The sequence below is a fragment of the Drosophila eugracilis genome, unplaced genomic scaffold (assembly GCF_018153835.1).
Source record: "Drosophila eugracilis isolate 14026-0451.02 unplaced genomic scaffold, ASM1815383v1 contig_1197, whole genome shotgun sequence".
In the NCBI taxonomy this organism is placed as follows: domain Eukaryota; kingdom Metazoa; phylum Arthropoda; class Insecta; order Diptera; family Drosophilidae; genus Drosophila; species Drosophila eugracilis.
The window spans coordinates 859,935-880,064 of NW_024571981.1; the positions used below are offsets into that span (position 1 = coordinate 859,935).

The 20,130-nt window shown below is 40.9% G+C and overlaps 2 protein-coding genes across 2 annotated transcripts; one reads left to right on the top strand and one right to left on the bottom strand.

Moving 5' to 3' along the window:
• Window positions 1-588: 588 nt before the first annotated feature.
• On the top strand, window positions 589-17,000 carry LOC108115511. Its single transcript, XM_017227007.2, has 7 exons — window positions 589-737; window positions 4,178-4,480; window positions 11,340-12,109; window positions 13,554-13,719; window positions 13,786-15,491; window positions 15,547-15,687; window positions 15,749-17,000. The coding sequence occupies exons 2-7, from the start codon at window positions 4,411-4,413 to the stop codon at window positions 16,595-16,597; spliced, it is 3,702 nt and encodes a 1,233-aa protein (XP_017082496.2). The 5' UTR covers window positions 589-737; window positions 4,178-4,410; the 3' UTR covers window positions 16,598-17,000.
• Window positions 17,001-17,236: 236 nt separating this feature from the next.
• Window positions 17,237-20,060, bottom strand: LOC108115512 (protein MCM10 homolog). The gene is given in 3 exon segments (XM_017227009.2): window positions 17,237-17,963; window positions 17,965-18,731; window positions 18,803-20,060. Coding segments are annotated over 3 exon segments (2,340 nt in total). The 5' UTR covers window positions 19,974-20,060; the 3' UTR covers window positions 17,237-17,561.
• Window positions 20,061-20,130: the final 70 nt, after the last annotated feature.

The window sequence follows — 20,130 nt, forward strand, 5'->3', positions numbered from 1 at the left end:
TTTGAGATTTGGTGGTATTTACGATATAATGTACTGTGCAGCTGTGATATATATTAACTATTACTTTCGTAATTAACCTTGGAGACTAGGTTTGAGTATTGAGCAGTTTCTTTTTTTAGTTCTTTCAGTTTTAAAAAATTCCAAGATAATTCTATACAGCTATCTCTTGATCATTCATAAAATTCGGCAAACCCAGCAGCAGACCAAGATAGTCTTAATTAGAATGCAGCCTCTGAACTTTCTAGCAAACAAAGATCTATTTTTCCAAGACCAACATTTCCCACAATAACCAAGTGATAACCGGGCAGAGATAAAACCAAAACAAAACCCTTTCCCAATATAAAGCAAATATTTTGTGAAACCCAAAGAAGCTGTCAGGCAAAGTGCTTGACATGAGATCATATTTCCGAAAGGTAAATAAAATACAAAGCCGTAGAACATGCACATCTGATTATCTCAAAGTCACTATTAGTTGGATGGCTCGATGACGGTGATTAGGGGGAGCGATATCCCAGTAGTGCAGCGGAAAATGGGAAAATTCAGCAAGGGTGTTTCCAAGCCATCGTCATCGTGGAAACGCACTTCGGCCAGCCAAAAACCGAAGCCACTTCGTTAGTCAAGTTTTCTGTACGAATTTGTCGGTTTCATTTTTTTTGTTTCTGCGGCTTTGGAGTTGCCGGCTGCCGGTTTCAGTTTCATTTTTCGAACGGAGCTCGTGCGAAGCGGTTCGTTAGTCGGTAGGTTCTCAGCTCTGCGCTTTGCAACAATTGAAAAAGTGTTTTCGCGGAAAAGCTGGCAAAAAAAAACGCGAAAGAAAAAGGTGGCTAATTAATTACCTTGTTAAACTGTCCCATAAATAATTGCCATTTCGAGGCAACCACAATTAAGGAGTCTGCGAAAAGCTGCAGCAGCTGCAAGACATCCATAAATCGTGTCAACGAAAATCAAGATCGTGTTAATGTATGTTTGGCGAACTATGGCCAGATTTTCCAGATTTGGAGTTTCCCAAAAACAGCAAACATCCTCTCACACTACTGACAACTCAATACAGAAAATCGTGTAGATTGGCCAACGGATAATTGTGATTTAGCTGTGCGTGTCCAACTTGGATTAGTTTACACAATTTGTGAATACAAATAATTGCTGTTTATTGAGGGAAATATTTTAATATGTGGAAACTGAAGAGGGCAAAACAGACATTGAAATTAATCAATGCAGGTGTTCAAAAAGTTGCTAAAGAATAGTTCTTTCGCAATAAAAATATTTTTAAAACATTAATTAACTTGCTATTTGAGTACATTCTTTTTTAACATATTTTTATAGTTTTATTTCGCAATAAAAATATTTTTAAAACATTAATTAACTTGCTGTTTGAGAACATTTTTTTTAACATACTTTTGTAACTTAAAAGCTATCTTAATAAATTCCAATAACTTAAATAACTTAAACATTGTAAACACTTCATCAATTACAAAAATCTCACACCTAATAGCTTTAAGCGTTTTTCATTAGCACAGGTGAAAAGCTCATTAAAATGTTAATTTTAAAAGTTGATTTTAATTAAAAAATATTTCTTTTTAATTACCTTGACGACAGAAGATTAATAGTTGGCACATGCAAATGGCAGTCAAGTGATTAATTTGCATATTACAAATGCCTTTACAAGTGCGATCGGTTCTAAAAAAACTCAAACAATGAGATCAATTAGAGTTTGTTTGATATTTGCCTTTGGTGGGTTTGTTTCTGGTTCGAAGAGAACATCACGCATACGCCACCTTGACGGCGGCTGGCATTCCTGAACCCTTTTTCGTGGAAACCAAACAAGAACTCTAAGCTCCCAGGCCAAAATTCTTGATGCTACACTCGCATTCTTTTCCAATTCGCCAATGTCTGTGAAAGAAAAAAAAAAGCAAAATAACAGAGGCAGCTAACAAGGCGAGTGCACTGAGAGAAAAAGAGTTTTATGTTGAATTTTTTTGAAGAAAGATATGATAAGCGAAGCACAAGATATGCAACTCTAGTGATGAAAAAATAATAATTTTTCATTTAATTTATTTTCGAGTACTTTGAGCTATAGCAGTGAAAGATAAAAAGATTAGTTCAGCAAAAATAGTATTAATTTAATCAATTTACAATGCACCTCTTTTCTCTCAGTGCAGTTAAAAAACAGTCGGGGGCAGTCACTGACACTGAGGAACCTCCACAGTCGTACTTTGACTCTTGCGGCCGTCGGATGTTCGTTAGTTGCCGGCATCGAATAAGTTTTATATGGCAATTGCCATTTTTGGCGCAACAGGACGGCTATAGGAGACGCACCTTAAAAGTCCGCCCGGAACGCCTGGGTAGCCTAACCTTTAATAGTGGGGTGTGTGTATGGAAAGGAGAGGGTGGGGTGGGGAAGAAAACTCCATGGGCTCATACAAATTGGCAACCGGTTGGCTCCCAGTGAATGTCTCTACGTGTGCCTGCTGCAAAGCCTCTTTGTGTCAGTCGTGTGTCATTAGCATCCGCCGACTGAGCTCCCAGTGTGTCAAAAGATTTGAACTTTAAAGTGCTCAGGTGCTGGAGAGGCCCACAGACGAAAAGTAGACAGCAGACACTCGGACTGCCAGTCAGTCAGTCAGTCAGTCAGTCGGTCTATCGGTCGGTCTTTCAATGCACTGTGAATAATTTTGGGTGTTGTCGTTAGTCTGCAAGGTTGCTGGCAGAGAACACGCCATGAAGAAATATAACTTTTCTAAGAATTTTATATTGAAAGAAGTATCTGCTAACTCCTAGTTAACTCTTTAGGTTTTCAGTTAAAAACTTCACTTTGGGCTTTAATAAATGTCACTTGATAAACATTTAGGTTCTAACATTTTTCTCTCAGTGTTCGTGAATTGCTTATCACGTTGTTTGACTTTGGGCCTCGTTTGAATTATGCGTGCTATCTTCCATTGCCATTCCCCTGGCCAGCGGGTAATTCACGCCGCAATTGTCTCTTTCGGGTTCTTTTTATCACACCTGCCGTGCACCGCTGGATACCACACACACACACACCTACCTCACTGGAGCGATGTGGAGTGAAGTACCCTGTAGAGTAGAGGTAGAGTACACGTACTTCCACCTTTTTTTAGTTTGCTCTTTTCATGGCACGTCCTCTTGGAGTGCTTGTTTGCCTTGGTACTTGCTTAGAATTCGTTAGTTTGGGTTCACAACAAAGCTCTTTGGTTTTTTTGTTTTTCTATTTAAAATTAGCATTAGCTTAGGGATAAAACAATATAAACAGCACATGAAACTTGCCCTATTTTATATTTCAAATATTACACCAAAGTTCTCAAGCTCTGAAACTCATCTTAAAGCTTCTCCAAAAACCCAGCAACTTTTCTCAAAGAGCAACCGAACAAAACTCTGAAGTAATCCCTCAGACAGCCCACAATATTTGCCCAAAATAATTTAATTAAATTATTCCATTTAAAAACCAATTGAGCCAACCGCCAGCGTTTCGACATTAAATGAATTGGCAAAAAAATGCGATTAATAACAATAAGAACAAAAAAAGGGGTTTGGCCTCAGAACTTAAAAAACAAAACAAAGAAGAAACCAAAAGTGTGCGGAAAAAAAACGAAAGAAAATAAACAAAAAGCTAAGACCTTAAGCTCTTCACCTGGCGCTGGCCAAAAATAGCAACCGAAGACCACTTAATAACAATATCAATAATATTGTAATACCAAAAAAAAAGCAAAACCAAATCGAAGCTCATTTTGAATTGCAATAATCAGAACTCGCAGACCCCGCGGCCCTACTCGATTTTATGCGGAATTAGCCGAGTGATAAATTATTATTGGCTAAATGGCAAAACGGGAGTGTGGGCGCCGCTATCAATAATAATAATTACTATTTATACTCTTACAGAGGGTATGGAGATAGTTTGGTTAAATAATTTTATATATTTAAAGATTGATTAAAGATAAATTTGAATTATAAAAACCCAAGAATAGGTTTAATTATAAACATTTTATTACTTCCAAAGGGTACTAAAACTTCGTTCCCCTTTTTTCCCTAACAACATAACAAAAAACTATTAATGTTCATTCCCTTTGTATCTGCCCAACTAATTGCCCATTTTTTCATATTTCCTGCCCTGCTTTTTCGCAAATTAATTGATAAATGCTACTTATCAATTTTTGATCAAAAGTAATTAAGTTCGTGGTCGACTCGTACGTGGCTAATTGCCGACATCACTGAAAAAGAAGACCAATACTGGAAAAAAAAATCACGTAAAAGACAACAGAGAAAAACTAAAAACAAATAAAAAGTGAAATACCATTAAAAAACAACGTTCGATATGTGCAAATATGTAATGTGCGTGGCAGAGTGAGTGACAATTTGTGGAGCGGTAACTGACTTTTTGCAACAAAACTAACTGCGATGGAGGCTTTTATTGTTATGATTGTGACGCTGCTCGGAATTGTCACACAACAGCAAAACAACTGTGCGGGTGAGTTCTCACTTATATCTCAATAAAGAATTTAAAAATTAGACAAGAAATGCCCAAAATTTATTGGGTAATTTCTTGATACAATGTTGGATCACATGGCCATATCAATTTGAATTTATGTTTCTCGATGCAGAAGAGCTTTTCTTATGATTAAGATTAAAGTTCTTACTTTTTGGGTAGTAAAATAACGAGTTTGACAATGGCACTACCTTTAAGACAAGAATCTTAAATTACTCTCAAACTTAAGTATAAACAATAAACACCTTTTAATAGCCAAAATAACTAAAACTTAAACGTTTTTTTAATTGCCTGCTGTGCCAAAAATCTTGCCAAAAAAAGTACGTGTCTCATAAAAGAGTTGCTCTTTGCAAATGTTTTGTGTACTGAAAGAAATTTTGAAAGGTATTTAACATTCAATTCTAAGCAAAAACTTATTTCAAATAAAAATGAAAAACAAAGAATAATTTTGGAATATATTTATAATAGTAATATATTTAACTCTCATCTAAAATAAATTCCATTTCAAATTTCAAAAACCTAAATTTGGCATAAAGTAAGTTTGTCACCCCTTTTGGTTGTTGCTTGAACAGTTCTATCTCTCATTCCATAGCTTATAAAATCAGTAAATAACTGATCGACTTATCAGTGATAAAAGCTAACTCATTAACCCCTTTCCACCTTTGTCTTTGACAAATACATAACCCATAAAAACCAATTACACTAATTTGCATTGGCTGGCAAAGTAGAAATCTCGCAGATAACTTTAACTCAAACATACGCGTCGTGGGAATGCAACCGAAAGTATGGGGTAATAAAGTGCGAACCCCTTTTATGACCCCCCCTTTCTTGCTGGAGAAGGGGTAACTTGGGTTCGGTGCTCTTTTATGTGCTTTATGATGCACTGGTTAACTCTTAATTATAAGCCCAGTGCGTTCTAGGCGACCCACACAAGGTTTTCCATATAAAATACTCGACTGCCACAGGTGTGAACTGACGTTTTGACAAGTTGGTAAGCGATATGTGGGCCTGGCTATAACCATTTGACTTGACTTGGTTTCGAGTGACTGACGGTGATGGACTGGACTACCGAGTAACTCCCCCGAGGCGCTACATCAATGTCTTGAACTGAAAAAAGTTTTTCAAAGTTAAAAGTTTTTAAATTCTGTAAAAGAAATGTTTTTTGTTTTATTTTCTTTTAGAATAGTGGCCATTGAAGTTTAGAAAAGGCTTCTAAAAGCCTTTAAAATTCATAACTTTTCTTTAGTCCTTTTTTTCTGAGTGTATGACGTGCCAGACAAGCGCACACGCCCAAAAACCAAAATTATTTCATCACGCTGCGAAGACATATCATATTTTTCGGGGGATGACTTGCCACTACGCGGCTCTCCGGCTCAATTCCGCACAGCTGACACTGGATGGTTCCTCTTTTAAGCCCTGCACTTTGTCCTCGTCAAGTTGAATGCACCGCGGGTGAGGTGAGGTGACTCCTTCATCGGTCGGTCAATCAGTCACTCGGGTTAAAGGTGTCGAAGTGCCCGCCAGCTGTCTTTTGTGCCCATTCCCCTCCAGAAATTCATGAATATATGTGCAATCAATTATGTCAATAGGTGTGTGCCTCTGTTCGTGGTTTTTTTTTATGGTTTTTTATGGTTTTCTATATGTTTTTCGCACTCTGTGAACTTTTAAGTGGCCTCCGGCTGTTTCATGACTTCAATTAAAGCGTTTTGTTTAATAACCGACTTTCAGTTATTTCTGAAAAAGACATAAACCTAGCCCCAAGCTAGTTACTGAATTAACAAAATTATATAGCAGTACCTAAAGTCATCGATCTTAGCCAGATAACTAGTCGTTTTTTTTTATAGAGCTAAGCTAATAAAAATCTAGTTTTAAGTAGCTTAGAATGTGAAATTTGCTAGTAAACTTACTAAGAAACAAGATTTATTGCCATTTTCCTGAAATTTAGATATGTTTTATCGTTAATTTAATAGTTTGAAATAGCAAACTGTTTTATTTTTTAGTTCATTACATAACTTCAAATTATAACTTTAAACTCCCTAATAGCATTTTCCATTTCCTACTCAAATATCTTGAATTTTATGACAAATCTGAAATCACTTTGCCTGCCACAAAAACTTTTTCATATTTTGCACACATTTTTTAGATTTATGAGCCAGCTTGACACATTTATCAGACACTCAAGGTTGGTTCGCCGTCTTCTACTTACTATTGGTTACTTTGCATAACAAAATAATAATAAAACGAAATCCATTTGTAGTTATGAGATCTGCGTCTGTGTCACTGTCTATCCTAGGGGCAACACCCAGGCTCAGATCTCAGAACGAGAAATATAGTGATTCAGCAAGAGATATTGGGTTTATAATGCACTCCCATTCAGCCACTTCAAGTGGGAGTCTGAAATCTGCATTTATTTATTGGATTTCTGTTTTTATGTACGCGTTTTCCTGTTGGAAAATACAGTTGTTGGTGGGTTAATAAGGGTATCAAAATCTTAAGTAAATGAAAAATAACATTAAAGTATTTACAAAGAAGTTAAAATCATCTACTAACCAGTTTAAGTTTATTTTAACTATTTAAAATGCTTAAAGTTTTAACTTTAATCTTCAAATTTCTTAGCTATTGCATTATTTTTCTCCCTAAAACAACATCCCTACTTCCAGTTACCAACCTAAGCTAACTAATGGTAGCCACCCATTAATTAGCCGTAATTAGCATATATTTTAAGAGACCCTTTGACTTTGACAAATGCTAGTTCAAGTTTTCCATTTGATGACAGACAACAATTACAGAGAGAGACCGCCCATCGATCACCGTCGAGGGTCAGTTATTTTTGGATGTGGTCTTAGTTGTCTGAACGGGAGTGTCATCCCTCACTCAATGCCAAAGTCAAAGTCTTTGAAGTTCGCCTGGTGACTTCTAGTCTGCGATTATTCTGTAATTTCCCTTTGCTTCACCCAATCCCTTTTCCAGCAGTGACTGTGCACTTCTTTGTGCCAGACTGTAAAAAAGAGGAAAACTTAAATGGAAATTACTTTTAAATCAATAACAACAAATTGTTTTTAGTTTGATGGAGATGCTCTTTCTTTATGGAGGGAATTGATAAGAAAACTTACTTAAAATGTAAAAATAAGGCATTTAATTTTGCATTTCCTTATCGGGAATGTTAAAACTTGACTCAACTTCACTTTTTATCCCTTATTATTAAAATCTTTTAAATATAAAAATAATTTAAGTAGAGTACAAACAACTTCCATTTCACCTTAAACTTATTTCCAATTTAATTTGCTTTGGCTTTCCGGCAAAGAGAAAATTTCAGGGACAGCCAAGGCAGGAAATAGAAAAACATTCAAGACACTTTGTCTGCACACTTCGATAGAGTGAAAGTAGAGGAAAGGCAATGAAATGGATTTAATAATAGGAATCTGAACAATAAGCAGAGCCAGAGATTGGCCAATGCCAACAGTTTATGCTAGAAAAAGCCACGGCAACAGACAATTGCAGTCAGTGCCGAGGAAGACAAGAAAAACCACGTCTGGCATACACGACGTATGAGTAATGAAAATAACAATGCAACAGGGAAAAGAATGGGAAAAGCGTTGCAGGAAAAACAACAGAAAATAAACCCTGATAAAGACAAAGTTTTCATTACGCAGCTGTAGACAAACATAATGTGAGTCGGATGCTGGGCTATACAAACTCCCAAATGAGTCATCTCTGCATCTAGGAGTTTCGGGCAAAGGAAAAACGAGGCCAATAAACTCCGGAAGGTTGGTAGTTGGAACTGGTCAAACAGGCAAACAACTGACGACCTAATTCGATGTGGAGTCAATTAATTCGGGGCAGATTAATTAGTTTATGCGAAACTAGTTGACATTTCATCCCGGTGCCGCACCTCATTCGGAGTGTCTCAATTTCACCTGGCCAGAGACCAGTGGCCACCAAGTTCAGGTACACACAGGCCCAGCTAATGGCCATGTCGGGATCCGAGTCGCCGGCCATCAATTGTTGACAGTGCTGTCATTAGCAGTTTTATATACACTGTGAGAAATGCTGAAAAATGTAAATTGGTTATAAAAATTAACTTTATGTAGAGCTCTTAGATTGTTATTTACTTTTTAGAGGCTCATCGCATTTGCCAGTTTTTTAATACATTTACCTGCTTATAGGCTCTTCTGTTTTTTTGACCCATTTCTCTAACATATTTTCCAAGTGTATTAACTCCCACTGAAGTCCAGTCACCCTAGAATTTCTCTCCGGTTTAGCCAGTTCCTCCCTCAATTTTAAGGCCTTGTTTTATCCAGTTTTCAATGCGCCATTTGCTGGCTTTTTAATTGTCCTGCTAATAGATAACCTAATAGTCTTAGTCCTTCCCTGTTTACACTGTTTTTTTTTTATTATTCGTCCTGCCCTTTTGTCGCTATTTTCGTTTTTACGGTTGTTGACTTTTGGTCAACCTTTAGTGGGTGGTTGTGGCCTTTTTAATCACCAGCTTATGGCCCCTCACCTGTCGCAGGTTTAACGCTCTTAGAGCTATTGTCTCAAGGGAATCGAAGAGGTCAAGTTGAGTTCTAATTGAGAACTGATTGCAACAAATCGGTGGTAGATTAAAGACTGTGGCGTAAGGGATTATGGATTTTTAATGGAGCTTAAGACCTCTTAACTGTCTTAGGGCTGTGTAGGGCTTTTATTTTGTTAAAGTTCTTTTAGGAGGAGTAAGCTCTCTGTTTATTTAAAGTTGAATATTAAGTTGATGTGCTCCCTTTTCCTTATTTCCCAACAGAATAATCTTTATATATTTGCCCCACAATTTTCCCATAATTTACTAACAATCTGTTATTAAAAATCTCTTTAATCCCCCCTCGCATAACTTTAAACCAAGTTTATTAGTATGCCCCATAATTTCTTTCCATCCTCCAAAGTATGTTTCCTTCCTTGGATTCCTTGTAAAGCAAAGCACTTGGCCTGGCCCTTAATCATGGACAGAACGCTCCATCCATAAACAGCAGTGGCGCCATCATTCGGCAGGAAGCAGCGTAGCTGGGGGAGAGAGGCGGCATAATCCCGTTAGTAACCCCGCATATTTCATTAGGAACGCTGACAGCATTAATATATCCTGCTTGAGGGTGGTGGTGGTGGGTCCTTGCCACGTTGGGCGCCAAGGACACACATTTAAAATGTCATTATAAATGCGGGCATGTTGGATTGAGCATGGAGTGAGTACATATTCATACTCAAACTCCACTCATCTACATATTTTATCAACATTTTTCGCATGCCTGAGCGTCAGCAATTGTAATGAACACATTTTATTATTTATAATGTGTGTACTAAGCCAACGGCCATATCAAGAAGCGATTTTCCCACCATCGTTTTGTATGGCGATTGCGGGAGTTTCCCCCCTCTGTTATTTTGTAGTCCTCTGTTTGGTTAGCTCTCGAAAGCTAGGGCATAATTATGACAGGCATTTAGTGGAGGTAACACTGCCTGCCTGCCTTGTGGCCATCCAATTAGCGGCTTTTTTATTCATTTATTCCAGCTGTTTACATTTCCCTCTTGTATGGAGGAGGTGTGAGGCTTGATTTGCTAGGAAGCAGTCACTTCTCCTCTTCTCATTTTGGGAAAACTTCCTGAATGGCAGGTCAAGTGTTTGGGTTTTAAAATGGAAAATTAGGTAGTCACTTCATTTTTGTTTGAATGTTTCTAAAGAAGAGGAGAAAACCTAATGTGTTTGGCTTACAGATACACAAAAAGCCCTCCTAATATAAGGTTAATAAAACATTCCCAGCGATAATGGAATATTTAGCTCATTAAAACACCGATAAGGTGGAAAATCTCTCACCCTAAACCATAATCAAAGCTATATCCAATTGCTTTCCCCAAAAATAAATCAGTTAAGGTTCAATGCGTTTAATTTATATTCATTCAACACGATACGCCAACCTATTTACACCATAACATTACAAGAGTTTTCCTCGGTTCCCCTTCAAATGTTTACCACAAATATTGTGGCATAAAATTGGGGGCAGGAACTACATAGACGAAGGGCGAGGGAAATTTGTAACCAATTATCCCTGCGGTTGTATATTTCCCCGGCTAACAAAAACTTTATCGTTATCACAAAATCAATACGCAACTTGATGACGCCGACGGCACTTCAATTTCAGATCACAAAAACAACAGCAAAAGAGGGCAGAAAAGGCGTCATTGAGATAAGCCATATGCTAATAACTAATATCTGTATTATATTTATTTATCGCTTGTATTGGACTTTGACTCGTATGCAAACACACGACCCCAGAAACAGCAACAACAATCGGGGTCATTAGGATGGAGCTGTTATCAAATTACGCATACGCCCTGTTCAATTTGGTAGATAAAGGAAGGGCGTTGGGAATTATGACCACCTCTATTAAGGTCAACGCGAGCTCATTAAACTAAATCATTTGATTGGATTTGATGATGACTGTCAGCGTGTGTCCCTTCGGATGATGGGTAAATAAGCCCAAACCCAAAAAGTGATAGCAACCCTCGGGGAGAGATATTATTTTGGGGTGCCAAAGTGGTGGGCACAGCTTATTCATACTTAATCAGTTTTCATAAATATCTTTAAGACTTGTTCTTTTTCAACCACAAACCCACTCCAAATTGATGGCCAAAGAAATGAATATTAATCCGCAAATGGAAAACGAAACCCCACTTCCACTGAGTGGGTCAATTGTGGTCAACCACTTGTGGCAGCATCCCAAACAATGAACCCCAATCCCACATGACGCCATCCACATTAACTTTATTTTTCCACCCTCTTTCTTACTCTCTCCCTTCCCTCTCTCTCTCTTTGCAGCCGTTGATGTTTATTTTCCCAGCACGTCGGTGAAATTCAATCTGCCCATCAATGAGGAGTCGGAGAGTATCTTCTCCAAGATACCGCTGGCCCAGTTCCAAGTGCTGCGAATGGAGAGCAATCGATTGGCCAGTAATTACTTGTACAGCCTGGAGGAGAATCCCTTGCTAAGGATAAATAGTTCCTCCGGCGAGATTTACATGCGCACAGATTACCTTTCACCGAATTCGAGTGTCAAGTATGTGGTGACCGCTTTTCCCAGGGATCAACGGGATCATGAACTGCTGCCCGTCTCGCATCTAACGATAGAAGTAACACCACAGCCGCTGGAGGATTACTGCTCAGAACTGGAGCACATTTGCTTCTGGAGTAGTGCCCAGTACAGTATAGCCGAGTCGCAGGGTCAATATAAGCGTAGGGATTCCTTTGAACCCGTACTTATCGGTGCCCTGAATTCCCGGGCCGCCAAGTATCTTTGTCACGTATCCCTGGATTACTCCCTTAACGCTGGTAGTACCCATTTCGTTCTCAAACAAAATCGCCTTTACACTCGCCAACCCCTGGATCATGATGAACTCAATGGCCTGAATGTCAAAGCTGGACAGCTGCAGGCCAAGATTACCTGCACGGTTAAGTTATCCGCCCGGGATCAGAGGAAATTCATGCGCAGCTTCGATATCAGGTTACTGGATCGCAATGACAATGGACCCAAGTTGCAGGAGACCGATCCGAAGTTTAAGTTCTACCTGGAGCAGCCCTACTTTCAGGCGGTGAGTTTCGGAATTCCAGAGCGGTTAGGTTATATATAGGTAGAAGGGGAATTTACGAAGGAGAGGATTTCAGGGGTGTAGAGGCATGGCATCCCAAGTAGACCCTGCCCAGACTATTCGTCTGCCGGCTGTCTGGCCGCTCACTGGGTGCGGGCTTATTGAATTCACCCATGATGAACGCCCCCTAGACACGCAAGCAAGTCGGCTGCACTGAAAGTAATATTTTGTCAGCTTAAAATATTTGTTTTAGCAACTTTATGAAAGTTGTGGTTTCGCAGCTCTACAGTTTTCTTAAGTATTTCAAATTTCCTAAGTGTATCTGAAGACCCCGCTGTTGAAAGACTCAAGCCCGGTCAGCCATTATTTGGCCATTACCACGTCTGGTTGCAAAGGTCCTTTCTGGGGGTAGATAGATAAAGTTAGCCACTTCCTTGTATAGTTTCCCAAAACTCCCAAAGCCCATTCCAACTCTCATATGTTGCCATTAAAAACGCGTAACGTTTATGGGCTTTTATGATTGGAGCATGACAGACAGGAAGGGAAAGCCAAAGAAACCGGATTGGAAACGGGAATGGGAATGGGAACGCCAAGTGACTACAGCCACATTGAATTGAAGCCACAGACGATGTCCCTTAAAGTTGCCACAAAAGTAAATTATGTTGTCGTGTTCGAAACAAGCCAAGCCTATCCCCAAGGATTTGCAAACTGTGTCAGTTCAGGTGCAGATAGTGCTATCTCCTCCACCTCCCACCAGGTGGAGTAATTGGTTCTGCACTAAAGTACAAATTGCTGTAGGTGGCTCTGCATTTAAATAATGTAATAATGTTTATTTTATTTCGAGGAAATTGCTGGCGACATGTTCTATAAAAAAAGTGAACAAAAGTTTACTATGGTGAGGTGTGGCTGAGGTTGGGTGGGTTAACTAATTTGAAAACATTTTCAAATTCAGATAGTTTAGAAGGTTTATTTGGGAGAGGTCTGATAGTTTCTAGCCAGACTAAAACCTAAAAGAGCAACAGTTTTCCCAACAGATTTGTACACCTAAAAAACAATTTTCTTTCCAAATCCTTTGTTTTTCCTAACCAAATACGAAGGGAGTCCAAAATTCAAACTTTACTGCCCATCCTACCTTAACAAAAGCCTAAGTTCAGGGAAAGACACCTCACTAATGTCCTTGCCCTTGGGATCCATTAAAAGGGTTTTGGGTTAAGGATGAGGTGAGTCCAGCACTTCGTAGGGAAATGTCAGGTCTCCAGAGGATCTGAAACCCCAGCCTGACCTTGTGCACGAATTAAAAATGCTAATCACCAAGAGCGCATCCTTGGAGGGCAGCGCTGCAATTTGCCAAGGGGGTGCCAAGTGGAATTTAATTAGTGGTGGTCAGTAAATGCTAATGAAGGAGCTACTAATTCATACCCTTCGCTTGCTTTTCTTATCCCCACAGGACGAGGAGGCGGGGAAGAAAATCATATATGTGGACAAGGATACGCTGGCGGCAAATGCTAACTTGGTCTACGCCGTGCATAATGACTCTAATAGAATTTTCCGGCCGGACTGCCACGCCTACGAGGCGGATCACACGGGCAGGCCACATACAATCGTCAGTTGTCGTAAGTTTTAGGTTATAAAACATATATAAAAAACTTATAAACGTAATCAAAATCCTTCCCAACTAGAACTCCGTTTCTCTCGAAGCGGCGTTTTCAGAGACTCACCCTACTGCGTCTCTCTGGAAGCCCGCGATCTGACCATTGAAACCCACGTCGAAGCCATGTCAGCTACAGCCTTCATATGCTTTTATATAAACCTGAGTAATCTCCATGAATCGGACCACGAAATGCCCCAGGCTCTGCCTCTACGGTCACGACAACATCGAATATTCGAAACTGAAGAATTTAATGGTGATTCCGCAGGCAGATCACAGGGTCCCTTAACCGTGGATTACGAAAAGGATATATCCATTTACCGGACATCCACTAATTACTATCGGGTAGTTCAGCCGGAGAGTTTCGTAGAGCTAATGAGGTCACGTTCCATAAAATTCGATATCGTAGAGGATAAGATTGGAGCCTTTGGCATAACCCCGACTTCGGGTATAGTGTATGTGAAGAATCCCCAGGCTTTGGAGGAGGCGCCTGAGACCATATACTTCCTGAATGTCACCTGGATGGATCAGCAGCGCCTTTCGCATGTTCGTGTGATCAATGTGCATTTGATTCATGGCAGACCAGAGAACACCAGTTGCGACCTAAAGATCAAATCCCGATCCCAATCCTGCTCCCAGGTTAAGTTCCAGTCTCAGTGCAATCGATTTTGCGGCTTGGCAACCGGTGGAGGATCTTGCCAGTGGAGAGGATCCAATTCAGCCATGTTTAGTACTCGCTATGGATCATGTGTACCCGAGTCGCGTTACTGTCCAGATCATGTGTGTGATCCCTTGGAGGAACTGAATCCAATGGCCTGTCCACAGGATTGTACACCAGGTGGGAGGATAATGGGTCCCCATTCAAGTAATGATAATAAAAGGGGAATATATAGTGCCTCTGGAACGTGTATCTGCGAGGATAATGGCAAGTGCTCGTGTGCTCCATTGGATGAGGAACCCAAGATTAAGAAACCTCGCAAACGAAAGAACGAAACGGAGGCGGTGCCTCTGCTGGGAGGAAGAAAAAGTGGAGAGCAATCTCTTCAGGATCCTCTACTCTTAGGTGTCCTCAATGTGGCTGGCTTCGAGTGCGATCGCTCCTGCATGTTCTTCGTGGTCAGTTGTCCTCTGGTGTTCGTTCTCCTACTCCTCTGCCTGCTAATTGCCCAAAGAAAGATGCTTCAGCGTCGCCTGGGCAAGCAATCTATGACTCCATCCTCCAAACAGGCTCTTCCCGAACTAGGAGACGGAGATCTCGCACTAATGCCACTGCAAAGTGGTTTTAAGTTCGAAAGCGGCGACACCAAATGGGAGTTCCCCAGGGACCAACTTCAACTGGATACGGTCCTGGGAGAAGGTGAATTTGGCCAGGTCTTGAAGGGCTATGCCACAGAGATTGCTGGTCTACCGGGCATAACCACTGTGGCTGTGAAGATGCTGAAGAAGGGTGCCAATTCCGTAGAGTACATGGCCCTACTTTCGGAGTTTCAGCTCCTGCAGGAGGTCTCTCATCCCAATGTGATCAAATTGCTGGGGGCCTGTACATCCTCGGAGGCGCCTCTCCTGATCATTGAGTATGCCAGATATGGTTCGCTTAGGAGCTACCTTCGTCTTAGCCGAAAGATCGAGTGTGCCGGCGTGGATTTTGCTGATGGCGTGGAGCCTGTGAATGTCAAGATGGTTCTCACCTTTGCCTGGCAGATCTGCAAGGGTATGGCCTATCTTACGGAACTTAAGGTGGGTTTAAAATATTCCTAGCTTGGACCTATTTACATTCTATTATCCTCCATAGTTGGTTCATCGTGATTTGGCGGCTAGAAATGTGCTCCTTGCGGATGGGAAGATATGCAAGATCTCAGACTTCGGACTGACCCGAGATGTTTACGAAGACGATGCCTATTTGAAGAGATCACGAGATCGTGTGCCTGTTAAGGTGAGGTTATTAAATCGCATACAAGCTCTAAGATCTTATAGAACTATTTTCCAACTTCCAGTGGATGGCTCCGGAATCTCTAGCGGATCATGTGTATACCAGCAAATCAGATGTTTGGTCCTTTGGCGTACTCTGCTGGGAGCTGATCACTCTGGGAGCCTCTCCATATCCTGGCATTGCTCCACAGAATCTATGGTCCCTGCTAAAAACCGGCTACCGTATGGACAGGCCAGAGAATTGTTCGGAAGCTGTTTACTCCATAGTTCGCACCTGCTGGGCAGATGAACCAAATGGAAGGCCATCCTTTAAGTTCTTGGCCTCGGAGTTTGAGAAGCTGTTGGGCAATAATGCCAAGTACATAGATCTTGAGACGAATGCAGTTTCCAATCCGCTTTATTGTGGCGATGATTCTGCCTTGATGACTACGGAGTTTGGTGAACCGGAATCCTTACAACATCTATGGTCACCTCCAAAGATAGCCTACGATATCCATGACCAAGGTACAAGTTACGATCAATCGGAGGAGGAAATGCCAGTAACTTCCACGGCTCCACCTGGCTATGATCTCCCACGGCCTCTGATCGATTCGACTTCCAAGGAGCAAGTTTTGCGATACGAAAACGACTTGCGATTCCCCTTAAACATTCGAAAATCCAGTTGCACTCCAAGCTACAGCAACATGACCAATGGATCTCCGGCTGCCACCGCATTGCCACACTATTCGGTTCCTGTAAAGAGGGGTCGCTCCTATCTGGACATGACCAACAAGAGTCTCATTCCAGACAACCTAGACAGCAGGGATTTTGAGAAGCATCTGTCCAAGACCATCTCATTTCGGTTCTCCAGCTTATTAAATCTCAAGGAAGCGGCGGAAACTGTTCCTGGACAGCAGGCCGAAGATGCTGTCTAAATGTCCTGATAACGAGTACTGTGTATAGTTTTTCCTCTCAACCACTGAGTTCCAAGTTCTTGTCTCTCATCTGCGCCTGTTTTTCAGTTCAAACTGTTTGTTGATTAGTTTTAGTTTTATATTTAGTCTCGTAGCTTTATGCTGATGCCAAAAATGGATAGTAAAAGAACCGAATTCGATTTCGAATACTCCCAATAATTTATACAAGAAATTACATAGCCAAAGACAAACTAAATTCTATTGATCATACATTCCAAAATGTCATTCGAAAAACACTAACTTAAGCTAAAAACATAAACAACTTTCAACTATTTAAATGCTGCCAACTTCTGTCAGAAATATGCCAGAATGCTTTTTGCTAAGAAAAGTTTTTTACAAACTTTTATAGATCCACAATCTTTGTAAATCTTAAAAATATTACCTTTATAAGAGCCTAAGATTGCGCCTGTTAGCTTAAGGTTTCTCTATAATCAGAGTTCTAAAACAATTTAAAAACACAAAAAGTATGAGTTTTAAAAAAGATTTCTTTTATTCAAAATTGTACAATTTTTCTAGGATGAGCTAAGTGTGATTCATAATTTCCAGACTTTATTAAGCATTCCATTTTACTGAAATCGCCTATCTTTTAATGTTCAGTCATAATCTAAGATTTCGTTTATTTAAATCATAAGTCATACAATCATAAGATTAACATTCATACTAAATCAGTGAGTACACCGGGTACAACTCTAAATACTAAAACCTGCACTAACAATCTTACAGGCACTTAAGATCTTTAGGTATCGAAGAACCTTTGTACTTATTTATATATAACGCGATGAATACTTTTTATAAGCCAAAAAGCGAACAACCAGAGGACTGTAAATATTTGTATGTACTGCATATGCTATTTAACTTTTAAATATATATATATATTAAAAAATAAAACAAACCAAATATAACAGCGAACGGAGATTTCTTTTTCTCACTCCTCGTCGGGAACAAGCAAGTTCAGATTAGCACTGCCTGCCAGGCTGCCAATGAACGTTTCCTCATCTCCTCGGATGGACAAAGATTCCCTACCAGTCATGACCTTCTTCTCTCGGATCATGGCCGCTCTTTCCCACCGGGAGCCCTTGCAATTCTTACAGCTTTGCTTGGGCAACTTGAATACTGTGGTTGTACGATTCCCGCAGTCTTTGCACTGGAAGAATCGCTTTTCGGCATCGACCACCTTAAAGGGGTGCTTCTCCTCCTTGCAACGATCGGCAGCGGAGAAGGCTGTGTACTTGCACACCTGGCAAATGACTGCCTTGCATGGCATCTTGTAGGTGCCCAGCATCTTTTCTTCCATAGCCTCCTTGCGTTCCAGCTTGTTGAAGTACTCCTTCCTGCGCCTCGCGCTCTTTCATCTCCACCAGATCCGTATGGGACGAGGTGGCTGCCATGATTTTCTCTATTCTAGATTTGCGCATCATTTCCCGATCATCTTCCTCTATTTTCTGGCGCTTGGCGCTACTGGAGAACTTTTCATTCAGCTCATCTATGGCTCTTCTCTTACCAGTGACACTGCCTCTGATAGAGTTTGGATTGACTTTCTCCAGAGGTTTCTTCTTTAGCAAAGCGGCTGCTCTCATTTTGGCACTTTGTGCCTGGCGGGCGCCAACATTTACCTCAAAGGAAAAGTTTTCGCTACCGGAAAGTTTAGGTGTCAAACTTGCATCAAACGAGAAACCACGATTCTTGAACTTGTCCGGTACAGGTGTGGTTGGCATGCTGGCAGTGGAAGAGGTTGCATCGTGTTCTTTTTTGTTTTCGCTTCCTAAAACATGACCCTTTGCCTGCTTATCCTTCTCGAAACGCTCATTTTCAGCTTTAAGCTGGCGCAATCGCTCCAAATCCTGCATCCTCTGTTTTCTAGACGCCTCCACACCACCTGCCAAACGAGAAACAGGACCACCTCGCTCTGCATATGGAATTATAGGAGCTTCAGCAGTCTTGGGCTTAGCGGCGTGATCAACGGTATGGGCGAACGGCGAAACATCATAGCCAGCCAGCTTGCTTAGACGATCGCGTTCCTTGGAGATCAGCTTGGCGCTTTTCTTGGCGGGAACTGCAGTGAAAGTTTGACCGCCATAGAAGACTTCGTTTTTGCCTATTCATCAAGAAATATAAAAAATTTCTTTAATTTAAGAACTTAAGATCTTCGAATTGAAGACCACTTACCCAACACCTTATTCCTTAGGTCATTAATACCACGACCTGCTGTCGCTGATTGAAGTTCTGAACGCCGGGACATTTTGCCATATTCCTGCTTGACATGATAGATGCAATAATCACATTCGGTTAGATTAACCACCGACGTGCACTTGTCACCATTTTTCTTTGTGGCCCGACAAGTGCCGAGATCCTTGGATTGACCCAAGATCATTACTTTCTGAGAGCTGTCAATTGATAGGCAAGCCACATCAGAACTACCCGCTCTCCTTTCGAAAAAAGATGGATTCAAAACAGCAAGGCATAATCCCTCCGTTGTCTTCCACAGGGATTTGTGGGCATCATTAAAAAGATATAGAGAGATTGTTTTGATCTCGCTTTTCAGGTCAGATAACTTCCAAGTGGAATATGAATCCCCCTTCTTGGTTTGCTTCACGGGATTCTTAGAAACTAGAGCTCCGGCGATAACCCAATCTTTGGCCAGGTCACCTCGCTCGATGTGAAATGCAACGCCGGAGAAGGGCACCGCCTTACGGCCCGCCATACGCTCCTGAAGAAGTGTGCTTGAGATCAGTGGATTGATCATACGCAGTCCAAACACAGGATCAGTGTAAACAGCAGAGATGGGAGCAGTCGCCTGGGAAGTGGATGCTACAGCGGCACCAGTAGGTGGAGCCCGTTTGAACGTATTGCTTACAGTAGATTTACGATGGATAGGATTGTGCGGATTCTTAAGGGGTTGTGGCGTAGAAGTTACCATTTGCGTGGTCTTTTTCAGCTCCTTATCCACCGCCCTCGCCACCTTGGACTCGTGTTCAGTCTCTCTCTGATTCTTCAGACACTTGTTTATATCACTGCCGTACTCGTTGTACTTCCGTTCCAGAAAGTTTTTGACTTCCTCGTCGTCGGATGAGTCTAGCTCTGGTTCTTTGCTGATTATAAATTTCTCCTCTTTCGAAGGTTTCACGGTCTTCTCGAAGGTAAACGCATCGGCGAAGCTGCTGTCTTCCCGTAACTTTGGCACTGCGTTGGCCAAACTCGGTATGGGTTTTGGTTTCTCCGATTTTGCAGAGTCGGCATTATCATTATCATCCGCTGCGCCCAGCAGTTTTTCCAAAGCCAATATTTCATCTTCATCTTCAATGCTCAAGTCTGTTTGCGATTTGTTGGCGGGACTCATTTCCTCCGGTTCACTCTAAGATTTTCACGTGTTTTCTTAATTTCCCCGTATGATTTTCCAAATGAGCGCAAAAACAAATTACTTTTGGCGGGCTCAGTGTGCCCGCATATGTTTAATTGTTCGTTTTGGCATTTACCAACACTAACTTTCTAGAGGT

What these genes read in the sequence shown, in the direction of transcription:
- LOC108115511 (XM_017227007.2), top strand. Translation starts at nt 4,411, where the DNA reads ATGGAGGCTTTTATTGTTATGATTGTGACGCTGCTCGGAATTGTCACA. An exon ending in AGCAGCCCTACTTTCAGGCG is followed by an intron (nt 12,110 to 13,553) that starts GTGAGTTTCGGA and finishes TTATCCCCACAG; the next exon opens with GACGAGGAGGCGGGGAAGAA. An exon ending in CCTATCTTACGGAACTTAAG is followed by an intron (nt 15,492 to 15,546) that starts GTGGGTTTAAAA and finishes TATCCTCCATAG; the next exon opens with TTGGTTCATCGTGATTTGGC.